Source organism: Schistocerca americana, chromosome 11 (genome assembly GCF_021461395.2).
Source record: "Schistocerca americana isolate TAMUIC-IGC-003095 chromosome 11, iqSchAmer2.1, whole genome shotgun sequence".
NCBI lineage: Eukaryota > Metazoa > Arthropoda > Insecta > Orthoptera > Acrididae > Schistocerca > Schistocerca americana.
In genome coordinates, this window is record NC_060129.1 from 115225463 (window position 1) to 115242985 (window position 17523).

Consider the following 17523-nt stretch of genomic DNA (forward strand, 5'->3'; position numbering starts at 1 on the left):
AAAAAATGGAGATGAATACAGTAGTTGTTAATAGCAGTGTTTCCTTTTTGTTTGCATAGAAATGTATTTATACTCGGCTTTGAATAAAGCTTGGTTACCTTTCCAATGTAACGCAGCAAACCGCTACGAATAAATTGTACATACAAAATATAAAATGTGTCAGCGAACATCGACAGCACTGAGATCTGCGTTTTCCATGTTAACAAGATGTAAAAAATCGTTAATTTTTTATTTTTTAGTGGTGCATAATTTCTTTGCTTTTTTTCTACTAGCTGTGATCGTTGACGGCATGGATGTTACAATAATCTAACTTCCTTGGTTGATGGCGCCGCGTCCACAACAAACATCAAAATGGCGTCATAGCGTCAAAACAAAGAAGTCCGAGCGAGCTTCTGGAAGCTACCGCGAGATGTCAGGAGCTGCCCGTTCTTTTCCGTTACACTGGGGTCACCGCTGCAGACGACCGTGCAGAGCTGCTAGTTATTATCGTCGACGGGCGGGGGTGCTGCTTCTTGACTCCAGAGGGGCAGTCGGCTTTTGTTGGCAGGCGGCTCAGTGACACATTAGAAGTCGTGCGGGAGTGTTGGTGTACGTTGTTCGCTCTCGTTGGCGCGAGAAAGACTGAAACGAGAAATAATTCCAAGATGGATATTCGGTGGCTGTGGACTTTGGGCGTTATTTCGTGCCTCCTGCTAGACATGCGGGCTGCGTCTTCACAAGGTAAGCGAAAAGAACCGTTTAGTTGTGCTTAGCTTACGAGCCCATGTGTTTCCTCAGCTTTAGTGTTGTGCGTCTGACATCTGGTTTGGACGCATATCGTGTGACATCTGTTTATAAGCAGATCAGACTTTCAGATATCTAATGCTATTGTTTCCTTCAACATCCGTTATTGCGGTGTAACAGAACATATGCGGCGTGTAGCGGGTGGGTCTGTAGAACCCGGATAGCATGTGAATGACCAGCGGGAGTATTTGTTTCTCGCTCTTGTGTTTCTGTCCTTGTTATTAGAGGGCCGTTGCAAGCGCGTTTAGCGAATAAATGATGTTGCGATTAAATCTTAAAACGACCGTCTTTTTGGTGTGTTTACCGTTAGATTTTCCTGCGGGTTCGCCTTTTTCTGCCAGTTTATCGGGTGTGCAAAGGTCCAGAAATAGTAATCATAGCGAACTATTCTGACCAGCAAACATTTTGTTGCGCGATGCTGCGAGACTGTCAAATGGGGGAGCTAGGCAATGAGTTCAAACGGGCACTTCCTTTCGGACGAAACCGCCCACATGGTTTGCTGTTGCTCTTTGGTTAGCTGCATTCATTTCTTGGGCTATACGTCTCGTGATTTATTCATAGCGAACATGTTAATGTTTAAATTCTCTAGAGGGTTGCGCAATAAGATTCTATACGGCTTTTCTTGCGCTGTAATATTTGCTAAGTCGTCAGTTGCTGCAGTATTCATCAGGTCTTAGGTAGTATGCTCAACGTTTCAGACCACATTTTATGAGCTACCGAAGAGACTGTTTGAAAATATGGACAGTATTATCCTACGAGTGTTTTTCTGAGACACAAACTTGAATTAGTGTCATTGCAGTTGATGCAGAAATTAGACAGTTTCACCCAAGCTGCTGTCAGTATGTGTTATGAAAATAGTTTATGCAGGAATTAAGTATTAGTTTCGGGGAAATTGTTGCAGCTGCAGACGTGAATTGATGTGTGCTGTTGGAAAGCTTAGTTCTGGTGACAGACGTGTAGCGTGGTCTAGGTTAGGTTGAAAAGGTGATAATTCGGTTGTGAGCTGCCGTATGTGAAAGCAAATTACAGGTTGCGGTAGCAAATTTATCTTTAGTGGAGCCAAAGGTTTGCGTCTGCGCCGTATTTAACGTGTTTTTCATCGTAAAAACTAAAGCTGCAAGGTAAATTCAGGAAACGTACTAAGATAATGAAGTCCCAGAGTATTTTGTTGTATATGACTTACATATGTCGTGTATAAACGAAAACAATGCAGGGGGCCCCCCACTACGCAAATTGTACCACAAACTTTTCAAAAACAGCTTTGACCATTTCTTTTAAATAGTGTGTGTATCGAGACGTAAAATCACAACAAATGATAAAATGATGCAAAATAGATAAAAGCGAGCACATCAGGGAAAAGGTGACAGTTTTCTAGTTTCACATGTCGCGTCACTATTTACGTGATGTAACACCTCGTGTGTTTGTGTATCAACCTATTTGTGGGATTTTTCCGTTCACGTGCTGGCACCGCTGACGGTTCTGCAGCGAAAAAAGTCGACTTGTTCTGCGGTCGACTAGGTTATGTAACCCTTCCTCCGACTTTGCGTTTGCAGCACATTGTCAGGACTGCGCGAATCTGGCTAGCGTTTAGCTTAGATTACGAACGGATTACGAGCTGAAGATTGCACATTTCGTCGGAAACGGTCATTGAGATACCATAGATAATTCTAAAGTAAGGCAATTCCGTACCAAATTCAAGCAATGCTGTCTGCATGGCTGACGGTTCGCAACTTCGCAAGCAGTCTTGTTTTCTTCTGAATTCAGTATTTTGCGGATCATTCAGTCAGGGTGTCCCACAAGTAATGGGCAGTATTCAGGGATATGGCAGGAACGATAATTCGAGGCGAAAAAATCTCATAAACATGTGCTCTAATGCATACCTTGAGCTATACGCACTTCATATTCGATACTGTAAACACCTCTTCTGCAAAACAAATGGTCATGGCTCTCCAGGTATGAATATTAGATCCCATGTTTACGAGACATTTTTGCTTCGAATGGTCGTTTGTCATCCCTGAATACAGACCATTCGTCCTGTGCCATCCAGTATAGGGTTCTGCGCGTAATGTTACCGACTCGTAGATAGGGAGTCCAAAATCTGGCACAATACTCAACAATTGCTCGCATTGGCTTCTTGTACGCAACAATACAGTTGCTTGCGGAGTATTTATGTAGATGTAATCGCCTTTTTGTTTTTCTCTTGTCTGGAAATGTCAAATATTTTACAGGTGTATGGTGTGTAAGAAAATAGATCAGCAGTCTTCTTCTTGCAGTCGTATTTTCTGTTTAGTGTTTTCTAACAAGGGAACCTCCCCATTGCACCCCCCTCAGATTTAGGTATAATTTGGCACAGTGGATAGGCCTTGAAAAACTGAACACAGATCAATCTAGAAAACAGAAAGAAATTGTGTGAAACTATGAAAAAAATATGCAAAATATACAAACTGAGTAGTCCATGTGCAAGATAGGCAACATCAAGGAGAGTGTAAGCTCAGGAGTGCCGTGGTCCCGTGGTTAGCGTGAGCAGCTGTGGAACGAGAGGTCCTTGGTTCAAGTCATCCCTCGAGTGAAAATTTTACTTTCTTTATTTTCGCAAAGTTATGGTCTATCCGTTCGTTCAATGACGTCTATGTTCACTGTAATAAGTTTAGCGTCTGTGTTTTGCGACCGCACCGCAAAACCGTGCGATTAGTAGACGAAAGGACGTGCCTCTCCAATGGGAACCGAAAACATTTGATCGCAAGGTCATAGGTCAATCGATTCCTCCACAGGAAAACACGTCTGATATATTCTGTACGACACTTGTGACGGCATGTGCGTCACATGACAGGAATATGTTGTCGTCCCACCTAACTTGCACACTTGGCGAATGGGTAAAAAGATGAAACTTCCTGGCAGATTAAAACTGTGAGCCCGACCGAGACTCGAACTCGGGACGTTTGCCTTTCGCGGGCAAGTGCTCTACCATCTGAGCTACCGAAGCACGACTCACGCCCGGTACTCACAGCTTTACTTCTGCCAGTACCTCGTCTCCTACCTTCCAAACTTTACAGAAGCTCTCCTGCGTACCTTGCAGAACTAGCACTCCTGAAAGAAAGGATATTGCGGAGACATGGCTTAGCCACAACCTGGGGGATGTTTCCAGAATGAGATTTTCACTCCGCAGCGGAGTGTGCGCTGATACGAAACTTCCTGGCAGATTAAAACAGTCGTGCTTCGGTAGCTCAGATGGTAGAGCACTTGCCCGCGAAAGGCAAAGGTCCCGAGTTCGAGTCTCGGTCGGGCTCACAGTTTTAATCTGCCAGGAAGTTTCATATCAGCGCACACTCCGCTGCGGAGTGAAAATCTCATTCTGGGTAAAAAGATTTTTCTACTTTGCCCGATTTAGGTTTTCTTGTGGATGTGATAATCACACCCAAAAGTGATGAATACATAAGAGTTGTCACATTAACTGCAACAAATGAATGCAACAGTTTCACATCGCACAGATTTCCGTGTGCTCTGTCAAAACATATATTTTTAACGTTTTCAAGTATTTCCGTGTGTAGACCGTCAAATCCTGCACATGGCCAAGAAAATCTGAACATGTCCTGGAATTTTGGAGAGCGAAGTTGATTATGTACGAGTGCCTGAACTTTGATAGTTGTCTGGAAACAAAAAATTAAATTTTTCCCTCGAGGGAAGACTCGAACCAAGGACCTCTCCTTTCACAGCTGCTCACGCTAACCACGGGACCACGGCGCTTCTGAGCATACATTGTCCTTGAAGTTTTCTAACTTGCGCATGGACTACTCAGTTTGTATATTTTGCTATTTTTTTCATAGTTCCACACAACTTCTTGTTTTCTCGATTGATCTGTGTTCACTTTTTCAAGGCCTATCCACTGTGCCAACTTATAACTAAATCAGAGGGGGGTGCGATGGGGAGGTTCCATTGTAAGTACATACTGTATTCGTATCAGAGGCACTGTGGCGAAGTGTAATACTCTGATAGAGAACGTAAAAAGCAGAAGCGAAATATGTACGTTGTCTGTCAAACGTATAACAGCAACGTCATACGAATATCCTGTGAAAGTTGTTAGCTGTGCGTGTTTGAAGTAGCGGAAATGTAGTTTTTTTGTTGGCGCTTGTTATTTCTCCCCCAACCCCCGTCGGCCCACTCCACTTTTTGTAGTGCTGATGTAGGCATTGCGACATACATCCTTGAAACTGTCAGCTGTTACGAAATGAGCGGATTGGAGCGCCTTAAGGATGAGCCTGCATTAATCCTCTCGTGTGCCGCGTGTCGTAACACGGTATTAACACATCCCGAAAGCGTTTACCACAGCGTACTTGTAACACATTGTACGCGTCCGTAGTGTAAGGCCTCTAGGGGTCGACAGAAGCGTCCGATCCAACGCGTCGGCTTTCATCCGTGACGTAAGGGTGTTGTCGTGTGTGACGTCATGACGGCGCGGAGTTTGGTTTGAGTGTGGCTGTGTCCAGTTCCGTTTTATCTTATTTTATTTACTTTTCTGGTCTGTTCGTTCTATCTCGTGAGATTTTTTTAAAATTTAAAAACTTATTACTTATTTTAATTATCTGTTTCCTCGAATTTCTGTTTTAGTTTATTATATTTATCTTTCTGATCTGTTCGTTCTATCCCGTGAGATTTTTTTTTTAAAGACAAAAAACACTAATCAGCTACTGAAGCATCTTTATCTTCTATGGGTTGCAGGGGTTACGACCCCTGGGGAGGTGGGTGGGTATTCATGCATGGCTGTCTTCACTTACACGTTGTAGCTACGCAAGGCGTCTAAATTTGTTTATATTTAGTTTGCCCCCCCCCCCCCCCCACCCAAAACACCCCATTTCCCGCGCTTGTCCCGTTAGTGTCATTAGGCTTCTTGTGGAAAGTGTGTTTTTTGTTTTTGTTTCCGCCATATTTGTGACGTCATGGGTCAAAGCAGACGGGTGGAATCGGACGCTTCTGTATTTCCGCCTCTAGAGACGATTATCTACAATCTGTTTAAACATTTCGATGCAGTTTACTCTGCACTCGCCGCGCCAATTCGTCGTCCGAAACTACTCCAACTTTTTGTTCTTCAAATTTCTTGAAGGTAAAAAGGCATCCGGCGAAATCTTGGCTGTATGCCTGGTACACAAGAACTTACATGATTGAGGGAGCTAAATACCGAGTACAGATAAGCAAGTGCTCGGAAATGAGTTGAGACAGACCTGCTTTCAATGACAAGCAATCCTGTCGTGTTTGAAACCGATTGTCGTTGACAAGGTGTGACGCTCGTATCCGATCGTTACGGTTGGTATCTTTTTCGGATCACTCCCCTTTTTCCCTTAACCGTGTTACATGACATCGTTGGGATTGGTACTCCACACCTAGTAAACACATCTCGTCGACACTCCAAGAAACGAGGCAGATCGATTCAAGCTGAGGTTACGGGCTTGTCGAGAGACACGTCAACCCTACGGTGATTCCACCAAACTGGCTGGCACATCCACACATCAGCGCTAGATAGTTACTTGATTGCCTGGTAACAGTTCTGTATCGAGGCTGGTCAAATAAGGTTGCTAAATTTCCATGAAAGAGTGGAACAGTTTTGTTGCGTCTTCATGATTGGTAAGCTTGAGTTGTTCCAAGAATCGAATAAAGAATTTCGACCGCAGACGAGCACTGCAAGAAAGACGAAAACCTAATTTCGGAAACCATATTTCGCTGTCATGTTTACGTATTATCTGAAGCAGGTTTGCTAGAAAAGTTAAATATGACGCCTGGAAAAGAGCTGTTACAGTTTCTGATTTAGTCAGCACAGTCGCTATTTCTTTTCAACTAGACGAGGTGAAAACAGCTTCAGTCTAAGTTTTCTACTTATTTTTTCACTGTACAAGAAGCCACTCCGTCCATATTAGCAGAAAATTTTTAAGAGACGAAACCTGACAGCCCAAGCACATTTCAAAACCAGTTGCATTTACATGGGAGCGAAAATAGATTGCGGAATTGAAAAACCGGCGACCATAAGCACGTTTCCACATTCGATTCTGAAGTGTTTACATGACTACCTAGAAGCCTCATTGGGAAATCCGGTTTTGGGAGCCCCCATGTAAACGGGGTGTTACATTACTAGACAGGCAAAGGCGCATACTTTTTATGAAGCCTGACGTTTGGTGAAGTAAGATGGCGGAGTTAGGAAGTTTATGGTACAACTACGATTTTCTGAAACGAAGTGATGTAAGCTTTACGAGGTGGTCTAAACAAGTTGTACACTTGAGCAAGTATTTGCATACTAGTTGAGTTTAACATATACATTGAAGAATCGTGTTATGAGAAGAACGTGGAATTATATATACGCACGTTTGAATCAGTATAGTTTTCGTAGTAACATCTAAACGAATAAAGACAGTTAACTAGTAGAACATTCTATTTACAGGAGCACTTTCATGACGACCATACTATTCAAAGAAAAGCCAAAGCTGATTGAAACAGGTTAAAAACGCGTCATTAAGCTAGGCCTACGTCTGTTACTACTAGATTTATTAAAATCCCTAAAATATACAAAGTATTTAAACACTGCCGGTATTTCAGGAAATGCAAACTATTACGTAATTATTTAGGCCTAGATAATCAAAAATACGTAAAATGTGTATAGTTAAGCTTTCATTGAGACATGTTCGATTCCTTGTATCTTCCATCTGCTGTACGAAAAATAACAGCCAAACTCGACGGATGTACTGACCGTAGTTGTATCAGTTTATCCGTGTTTATTAAGACTTTTATCAGTAAGTAAACGGCTCTTTACGCATCCTTCACATTAGCCGTTGTATTGTGATTCTGAAGTGCTGGCTTCAGCGATACTAATTATACTGTATTGCCAGTCCAATAATGTATGTCTGTGATTTCAACAACTTATCGAGTACAGTGCATTGTTGACAACCGTTTGAATTAGGGATAGCGGTTATCGCCGAAACAACTAGCTTTCAGGTACATCGTTTTTCCTTTTTTGCCGCACCAGTTGGAGTGTTAAAACCGCTCGAAATAAGATTTTCGGTTTTTTATTCCTATTACTCTTTAGTAAACTCAGAAATTTAATAAAGGTTGAAAAAGTCCGAACCTCTTCGAAGGTACCATAGAAAAAAAAATATTAATTTAAATAGGCAAATAAAAAAACTGAGTCCATGCTACATTCGCTGCTTTTATCGAAAAGCGGTGAGTGGTTGAATTCTACAAAAAACCAGCAGTATTCTAATATGGATTCTACTTTTTTGAAACTCTGCTCGAGTCATGTTGTAATCGGGGATCATACCGCTATTTTGCCATTACGAATAGCCATTGCTGAGATTTAAGAACTGTTTTTTCGTGGTAATTTGTCAGTTTTCAAGGGCTAAAAGCAGGGAAAAGCATATTATGTAGACACAGGCAGCAGATAAATTGCTTTCTATTTTTATTGTATACTCTGATGATGAATAAAGTTTTTATTGCTGTTACTATAATATCCGTTGTCTTTTACCATTCCATAGAAATGGAAGACAATTTTTTGATTTATTTTTGATTTTTTATAGCAATTTAAGTATTTTACTTAACTGCTACGTCACTTTGTAAAAATATTTCTAGACAAGGGTTTGTGCTATTCTGCAATACAATGGGTGTCCGGCGACATCTACACGCTTACCTTAAGCCACGACACACGGCAACAGATATTATCTTAGAATTGCTTACCAATTCTTATGACATGACATGTTGGATTCTCGTTTGTGTCGGCATAGTTATTAAAGCTGCACTGACCGCTTTCCCATTTTCTGTGATAACGCATTATTTCAAATCAATGCAAATTTTACGAATACAAATTACTCCTTTTAAAAAAGTTCATTTAAAAACGAAAAAATTTAATACTGCTGTTATGGCCAAGTGATATTTCGGTCTTTTACTCGGTTTTTGGGAAAAAAAATAAGTGTTACGACCGAGAACGAACAAATACCGAAAAATGCCGGTTATTCAGAAGTAAAATACCCGTGTAGGTTCGATCCGGTCTGTTTTTTTTGTTTTTGTTTTTGTTTTTCATCATATCTAGTGTGAATGATCAGTGTGTCGATTGCGATTGAAAATGGAGGAAAGTTTCGTGCTGTTGTTAAATATTTAAAGGGATAGACTGGGGCACAAATCAAAACAAAGTTCAGGCGGACTCTACATAGTCACTGAAGACCATTTACTTTTGGGTTAATGAATTTAAAACATCTGGCCGTCCAACTGAGGTTACCGCAAAGGAAACGATTCACAGAATCCAAAGCAAGAATCAATGTGCGCAGTGGATGCCGCGAGTGCTCAAACCCGATCAAAAGCGCATCAGACACACAATTCCAACACTATATTTGGCGATGTTTAATCGTAGCCGGCCGCTGTGACCGAGCAGTTCTAGGCGCATCAGTCCGTAACCGCGCTGCTGCTACGGTCGCTCGTTCGAATCCTGCCTCGGACATGGACGTGTGTGATGCCCTTAGGTTAGTTAGGTTTAAGTACTTCTAAGTCTAGGGGAGTGATGTCCTCAGATGTTAAGTCCCATAGTGCTTAGAGCCATTTGAACCATTTTTTCTAACGTTAAGAATTATCTTGAAGAAAAAGCTCCACTGACACAGTCAATATGGATCCAGAAAACATCGTTCTTCTGAAACACAATTAGCTTTTTACTCACGTGAAGCGTTGAGTGATATTGACAAAGGATTTCAAATTGATTCCGTACTTCCAGATTTCCATAAGGCTTTTGCACTGTACCACACAAGCGGCTTATAACGAAATTGCATGCTTACGGAGTACCGTCTGTTATGCGACTGGATTCGTGATTTCTTGTCACAGGGGTCTCGGTAGTAATTGACGGTAAGTCGTGAAGTAAAACAGAGGTGATTTCTGGCGTTCCACAAGGTATTTTTATAGGCCCTCTGCTGTTCCTTATCTATATAAACGTTTTAGGTTGCTTGCAGATGACGCTGCCGTTTATCGATTGGTAAAGCCATCAGATGATCGAAACCAATTGGAATACGATTTGCAACAGATGTTTTTATCATACGAAAATTGACAATTGACCCTAAGTAATGAAACTGTGAGATCGTCCACATGAGTGCTGTTGTTGTTGTGTTCTTCAGTCCTGAGACTGGTTTGATGCAGCTCTCAATGCTACTCTATTCTGTGCAAGCTTCTTCATCTCCCAGTACCTACTGCAGCCAACATCCTTCTAAATCTGCTAGTGTGTAGTCATCTCTTGGTCTCCCTCTACGACTTTTACCCTCCACGCTGCCCTCCAATGCTAAATTTGTGATCCCTTGATGCCTTAGAATATGTCCTACCAATCGATCACTTCTTCTAGTCAAGGAGAGAGAGAGAGAGAGAGAGAGAGAGAGAGAGAGAGAGAGAGAGAGAGAGAGACAAAATTCGAATTGGGCGCTAAACTCTGGTGAACAAATGAACGTCGACGGGTTTAGGAAACACAATATAGTTGCGCGCCGCGTTTCGCGAAATGAAAAGACTTCAATGAAAACGAAGTTACACAAAGTACAGTAATGTATATGTGTGCAGTGCCCTCAAAAGGCAAAACGTTAGTAGTAACAAATATGCACGCCAAACATTTTGACACTCCAAAATCACGTCTTTGAAAATCAGTGGATGTGTTGAACTTGTCGATGAAATTCACATTTACATCGTTTTGTATGAAGATGACAAGATAACAGTGCAGGACACCATGCAGACGGTCCTGCAAAAACATATAATGTAAAATGTACATCCATACTACGCAAGCCACTTGACGGTGTGTGGCAGAGGGTACCTTGAGTACCTCTATCGGTTCTCCCTTCTATTCCAGTCTCCTATTGTTCGTGGAAAGAAAGATTGTCGGTATGCCTCTGTGTGGGCTCTAATCTGATTTTATACTCAGGGTCTCTTCGCGAGATATACGTAGGAGAGAGCAATATACTGTTTTATTCCTCGGTGAAGGTATGTTCTCGAAACTTTAACAAAAGCCCGTACCGAGCTACTGAGCGTCTCTCCTGCAGTCTTCCACTGGAGTTTATCTATCATCTCCGAAACGCTTTCGCGATTACTAAATGATCCTGTAACGAAGCGCGCTGCTCTCCGTTGGATCTTCTCTATATCTTCTATCAACCCTATCTGGTACGGATCCCACACTGCTGAGCAGTATTCAAGCAGTGGGCGAACAAGCGTACTGTAACATACTTCCTTTGTTTTCGGATTGCATTTCCTTAGGATTCTTCCAATGAATCTCAGTCTGGCATCTGCTTTACCGACGATCAACTTTATATGGCAATTCTATTTTAAATCACTCCTAATGCGTACTCCCAGATAATTCACGGAATTAACTGCTTCCAGTTGCTGACCCGCTATTTTGTAACTAAATCAGGGATCTTTCTTTCTATGTATTCGCAGCACATTACACTTGTCTACATTGAGATTCAATTGCCATTCCCTGCACCATGCGTCAGTTCGGTGCAAATCCTTCAGTATTTCAGTACAATTTTCCATTGTTACAACCTCTCGATATACTACAGTGTCATCCGCAAAGGGCCTCGGTGAACTTCCGATGTTATCCAGGTCATTTATACAAATGGTGAATAGCAACGGTGCTACGACACTCCTTTGCGGCACACCTGAAATCAGTCTTGCTTCGGAAGACCTCTCTCCATTGAGAATGACATGCTGCGTTCTGTTATCTAGGAACTCTTCAATCCAATCACACAATTGGTCTGATAGTCCATATGCTCTTAATTTGTTCATTAAGAAGCAAAACGAACAAAAACGTTTTTACACCTCACTTTGTTAGATCGGTTACAACGTAAAATATGTTCACTAACTACAGTTTTCAATAAACAAAACCCACTGATGATGGCACAGAGGTGCTGAAACACGTTTCGGTAAAAAGAGTGATTTTGCGTAAAGGCGCAATCTATATCCCATAATTTAACTGCAAACACTCAAAGAGAGACAAGAGCTGCATATCCAAGAGATGAATAGGACTGTAGTAAATGCTACAAAGCGTTGTTGTTGTTTTCAGTCCTGAGACTGGTTTGATGCAGCTCTCCATGCTACTCTATCCTGTGCAAGCTTCTTCATCTCCCAGTACCTACTGCAACCTACATCCTTCTGAATCTGCTTAGTGTATTCATCTCTTGGTCTCCCTCTACGATTTTTACCCTCCACGCTGCCCTCCAATACTGAATTGGTGATCCCTTGATGCCTCAGAACATGTCCTACCAACCGATCCTTCTTCTGGTCAAGTTGTGCCACAAACTTCTCTTCTCCCCAATCCTATTCAATACTTCCTCATTAGTTATGTGACCTACCCATCTAATCTTCAGCATTCTTCTGTAGCACCACATTTCGAAGGCTTCTATTCTCTTCTTGTCCAAACTATTTATCGTCCATGTTTCACTTCCATACATGGCTACACTCCATACAAATACTTTCAGAAATAACTTCCAGACACTTAAATCAATACTGGATGTTAACAAATTTCTCTTCTTCAGAAACGCTTTCCTTGTCATTGCCAGTCTACATTTTATATCCTCTCTACTTCGACCATCATCGGTTATTTTGCTCCCCAAATAGCAAAACTCCTTTACTACTTTAAGTGTCTCATTTCCTAATCTAATTCCCTCAGCATCACCCGATTTAATTAGACTACATTCCATTATCCTTGTTTTGCTTTTGTTGATGTTCATCTTATATCCTCCTTTACAAAGCCTTAAAACTCCCATATTCATTTCGAAACATTGGCCATGCGACGAATAACTGAAGACGCTGGGTGGAAATGCTGCTCTAAGATGAAGGGGTTGGCACGAGAGAGGATGTATTGGCGTGCTCATTATACCAGTCAGATGACGGAATAATTGCGTGGTACAGAGGCCTCTAAAAATTGCGTTGATTGTGGATCGGGTCGTTGAGTTGAAGGTACCTGAATCGGTTGCCAACAGCAAACCAAGACTACTTTCTTCTGGCCCATTCCCTGTACTTGTCTTGGAGACGCGGAGTAGACCGCAGTGGCGGAAATACGATCTGGCGATGCGATGCTGCAAGGTTGGCAACACGCAAAGTGGGAACTCACCGCGACAGCTGTTTTTTAGCGGCTTGCCAAGCGCGAGAAAAAAGGCGATAGGCAAGTTAGCGAGGAAGATTGCTTGTGACGTTACGTTCAGAGAGAGAGAGAGAGAGAGAGAGAGAGAGAGAGAGAGAGAGAGAGAGTGAGGGGGTGGGAGGGAGTTGGCAGGGGGGGGGGGGGGGATGATGGCCCGTTCTTCAGCGCGTCCACACTGTCCTACTAGCCGCCATGTTTTATGAGGTCATTATCAAAGGTTGGTGTTTGGTTTAGTAAGCGACAGAGTTTCGAAATTTCTTTACGAAATCGTGCCTGCCGTGTGCCTATGGTATGAATGCGCGCGCACACCTAGAAAAACAGATTTAAGTCCGATGTAAATCATTTGTGGTCAAATGTTTCAGCGGAATGCAAATTCGACTCGCTAGAAATTACACAGCGGATTTTTGTACAAATCCTTACAACGAATGCGCAGATGGGGTATCAAATTGAGCAGTGTGAAATCTAGGCTGGCAAAAATAGTGTAGTTGTTAAAGTAATCAGGATAATTAAAAAATGAAACGATCGTAAATTGGTACTTTGACAGAAAACTGAAATATTTCTTGAACAGTTCCTACTAGCTGTGCAAAAAAGTTTCAAAAAGCTCAGCTCGTCAAGGCGTATCTATATTGCATAAATACATTGGTTTGATATGTCAATATTTTTTCCGAACAAAGCTTGAAAATAAAATACATCGAAAAAATGGTCAAATATTTGTGAAATGATCCTGAGAAAGCCGGCAGCTACGACGACGCCATCACTGTTGCCGGGGAAGGGAACAAAGTGACAGAACAACTTTCCCCGAAGTTTGATGCTGTCAAAAGAAATGTGTGCTGCAGGATAAGTAACTACGAAATAGTATCGAACTGTTGACGTTCAGCATTTACATCGAGACTTGAAAGTAACTGATTGTGATGAACACTTGCCAAATAGTATCTGATACAGTGAGGTGTCAATCCCTGCGGAGGAATGGCAGCCGATTTCTTCCCCAAGAGGCAAAACCAGTGTGAAGTCGACTTCCTTAACTCGCTCCAGATGTGTTCCATTGGGTTCAGGTCGGCACGCTGTGCGGGGCAGTCCATTTCAGGAACGTTGATGTCCACAAACCATTGCCTCATGTACTGCTTTATGACACGAAAAGAAAATAAAGAACGTTTGGTGCACTGTTGAAATATACTCGATATTGTGCGCGTTTAAAGTCCACACTGTACAGGGCTATTACAAATGATTGAAGCGATTTCATAAATTCACTGTAGCTCCATTCATTGACATATGGTCACGACACACTACAGATACGTAGAAAAACTCATAAAGTTTTGTCCGGCTGAAGCCGCACTTCAGGTTTCTGCCGCCAGAGCGCTCGAGAGCGCAGTGAGACAAAATGGCGACAGGAGCCGAGAAAGCGTATGTCGTGCTTGAAATGCACTCACATCAGTCATAACAGTGCGACGACACTTCAGGACGAAGTTCAACAAAGATCCACCAACTGCTAACTCCATTCGGCGATGGTATGCGCAGTTTAAAGCTTCTGGATGCCTCTGTAAGGGGAAATCAACGGGTCGACCTACAGTGAGCGAAGAAACGGTTGAACGCGTGCGGGCAAGTTTCACGCGTAGCCCGCGGAAGTCGACGAATAAAGCAACCAGGGAGCTAAACGTACCACAGCCGACGGTTTGGAAAATCTTACGGAAATGGCTAAAGCAGAAGCCTTATCGTTTACAACTGCTACGAGCCCTGACACCCGACGACAAAGTCAAACGCTTTGAATTTTCGGCGCGGTTGCGACAGCTCATGGAAGAGGATGCGTTCAGAGCGAAACTTGTTTTCAGTGATGAAGCAACATTTTTTCTTAATGGTGAAGTGAACAGACACAATGTTCGAATCTGGGCGGTAGAGAATCCTCACGCATTCGTGCTGCAAATTCGCAATTCATCAAAAGTTAACGTGTTTTGTGCAATCTCACGGTGTAAAGTTTACGGCCCCTTTTTCTTCTGCGAAAAAAACGTTACAGGGCACGTGTATCTGGACATGCCGGAAAATTGGCTCGTGCCACAACTGGAGACCGACAGCGCCGACTTCGTCTTTCAACAGGATGGTGCTCCACCGCACTTCCATCATGATCTTCGGCATTTCTTAAACAGGAGATTGGAAAACCGATGGATCGGTCGTGGTGGAGATCACGATCAGCAATTCGTGTCATGGCCTCCAGGCTCTCCCGACTTAACCCCGTGCGATTTCTTTCTGTGGGGTTATGTGAAAGATTCAGTGTTTAAACCTCCTCTACCAAGAAACGTGCCAGACCTGCGAGCTCGCATCAACGATGCTTTCGAACTCATTGCTGGGGACATGCTGCGCCGAGCGTGGGAGGAACTTGATTATCGGCTTGATGTCTGCCGAATCACTAAAGGGGCACATATCGAACATTTGTGAATGCCTAAAAAAACTTTTTGAGTTTTTGTGTGTGTGTCCAAAGCATTGTGAAAATATCTCAAATAATAAAGTTATTGTAGAGCTGTGAAATCGCTTCAATCATTTGTAGTAACCCTGTAGACTCTACGCTCTACATAATCCTCCGGGATAGTCTCCTCTTGTACTGCTTAAAATTCTAAACTAAACATTGAACTTCATGGGCAGAAGGTATCTTGAAAATGATAGTAAGAAATTTGTTAATGGTGATTGTGATGGTCTGAAGCATGCTTTGCGCGAATATAAAAGTATTTCAGACCAAATCCTTATTTAAAGGTATAAAATCTCACTTTCAATAGCAGCTTGTTAAGCGAGATGCTCACTTGTTACTCCGTGACTTCTTTTTATTAAATTAAGTCTAGGAACATTTTATCCGTTGCTTTGATCGTTGTCATTGTCTGTTTCTTGTCTTGAATTTAGTTGTTACCCATAATAATAACGTAACATTTCTTTATTTCTGGGCAAGGAAATTCTGAGATCTACCTCAAAAGTTTTCAAGAAAAGATCCGGGATACACGGAAGGAAGACAATAGTCAGTACAATGAAAACAATATTAGGTTTGTGTAGGGTAGGTGTAGTATTGGAAAGGGCTTATCAGCAAGGAAACGTAGTGCGATTATCAGCTTATCAAGCTCAGTTACAAACTTGCAGAAATACACTCAAAGGCAAACAGACGCACCTCGATCGTGTTGGAAGATGCAATCGCCATCCCCGAATTGCTCTTCAACAGTGGGAAGCAAGAAGGTGCTTTAAACATCAATGTAGGCCTGTGTTGTGATAGTGCCATGCGAAACAACAAGGGCTGCGAGCCCCCTCCACGCAAAACACAACCACACCATAACACCACCGCCTCCGAATTTTACTGTTGGCACTACACACGCTGGCAGATGACGTTCACCGGGCATTCGCCATAGCCACACCCTGCCATCGGATCGCCACATTGTGTACCGTGATTCGTCACACCACACAACGTTTTTCCACTGTCCAATGTTTACGCTCCTTACACCGCGTGAGGCGTCATTTCGCATTTACCGGCGTGATGTGTGCCTTATGAGCAGCGGCTCGATCGTGAAATCAGTCTTCTCACCTCCCGCCTGTCATAGTCCTTGCAGTGAATCCTGATGCAGTTTAGAATTCCTGTGTGATGGTCTGGATATAAGTCTGCCTATTACTCACTGCGACCCTCTTCAACCTTCGGCGGTATGTCAGTCAACAGACGAGGTCGGCCTGTACGCTTTTGTGCTTCCACTTCACTATGACATCGGAAACAGGGACGTAGGGATGTTCAGTAGTGTTGAATCTCGCGTACATATGTATGAAACAGTGTCACCGTGAGTTCCGCGGAGCGCCCCATTCTGCTCTCTCAAGATGTCTAATTACTACTGAGGTCGCTGATTCGGAGTACCTGGCAGCACAATGCACCTGCTATGAAAAACGTGTGTTTTTGTGTGTCCGAATACTTTTGATCATAGTGTAGCAAGTTACTGTCGATTGTCGATGTAAATGCCGAACGTTAACAGTTGGATATTATTTCCTAATTACTTATCCTGCACCACACATTTGTTTCGACAACATAAAACATGGGGGAAAGTTATTCGATTTTCGACGCTATTGTCATGCTGTTGCCTCTCCGCGGCTTTCTGTCGGTTTTGCCCCCTCCCGGGCAACAGTGACGACGCCCTGCTGGCTGCCGACTTTTCCAGACACCACACTCACAACACGACGCTGCACGTGCTTGCTTCGCCAAACAACTCGGAACACAGCCGCGCACGGTGTGCAATAACTGTCGGGGAATGCGAGGTAAGAGCAATGTTACTGCCACAACTTCACGTGTGGCACGGCGAGCTTTAGAGAAGCATTTGGGTGGACGAACTTCATCTACATCTGGCTATGAGATGAGTCTGTTGCTTGGTGTAGGAGCGGTAATGAAGCGTAAAAATTTTTTGAACGACCCAATTTCAGAGACTTTGCTGGTCTCGTACTGACGTCATTTTGTGTGTATAGACTGAAGCGACGAGTGAAATTTTGTACCAAGGCCAAGTATCGCACTCAGGTTCTCTATCCTGCCTATTAATCAGGAGAGCAGGGTTCGATTCCCGGCCTTGGCACAAAATTTCGCTAGGCGCTTTAGTCTATACACATACACTACT

The 17523-nt window shown here is 42.9% G+C and overlaps 1 protein-coding gene across 1 annotated transcript in view; it reads left to right on the top strand.

The window, feature by feature from the left end:
- The first annotated feature begins 487 nt into the window (after nt 1–487).
- LOC124553868 (plexin domain-containing protein 1) overlaps nt 488–17523 on the top strand; it is a 445631-nt gene continuing 428595 nt past the window's right edge. Inside the window, exon 1 of the mRNA XM_047127869.1 lies at nt 488–720. Within this exon, the coding sequence (XP_046983825.1) occupies nt 645–720 (76 nt within the window). The 5' untranslated portion in view covers nt 488–644. The remainder of the gene's footprint in view (nt 721–17523) is intronic.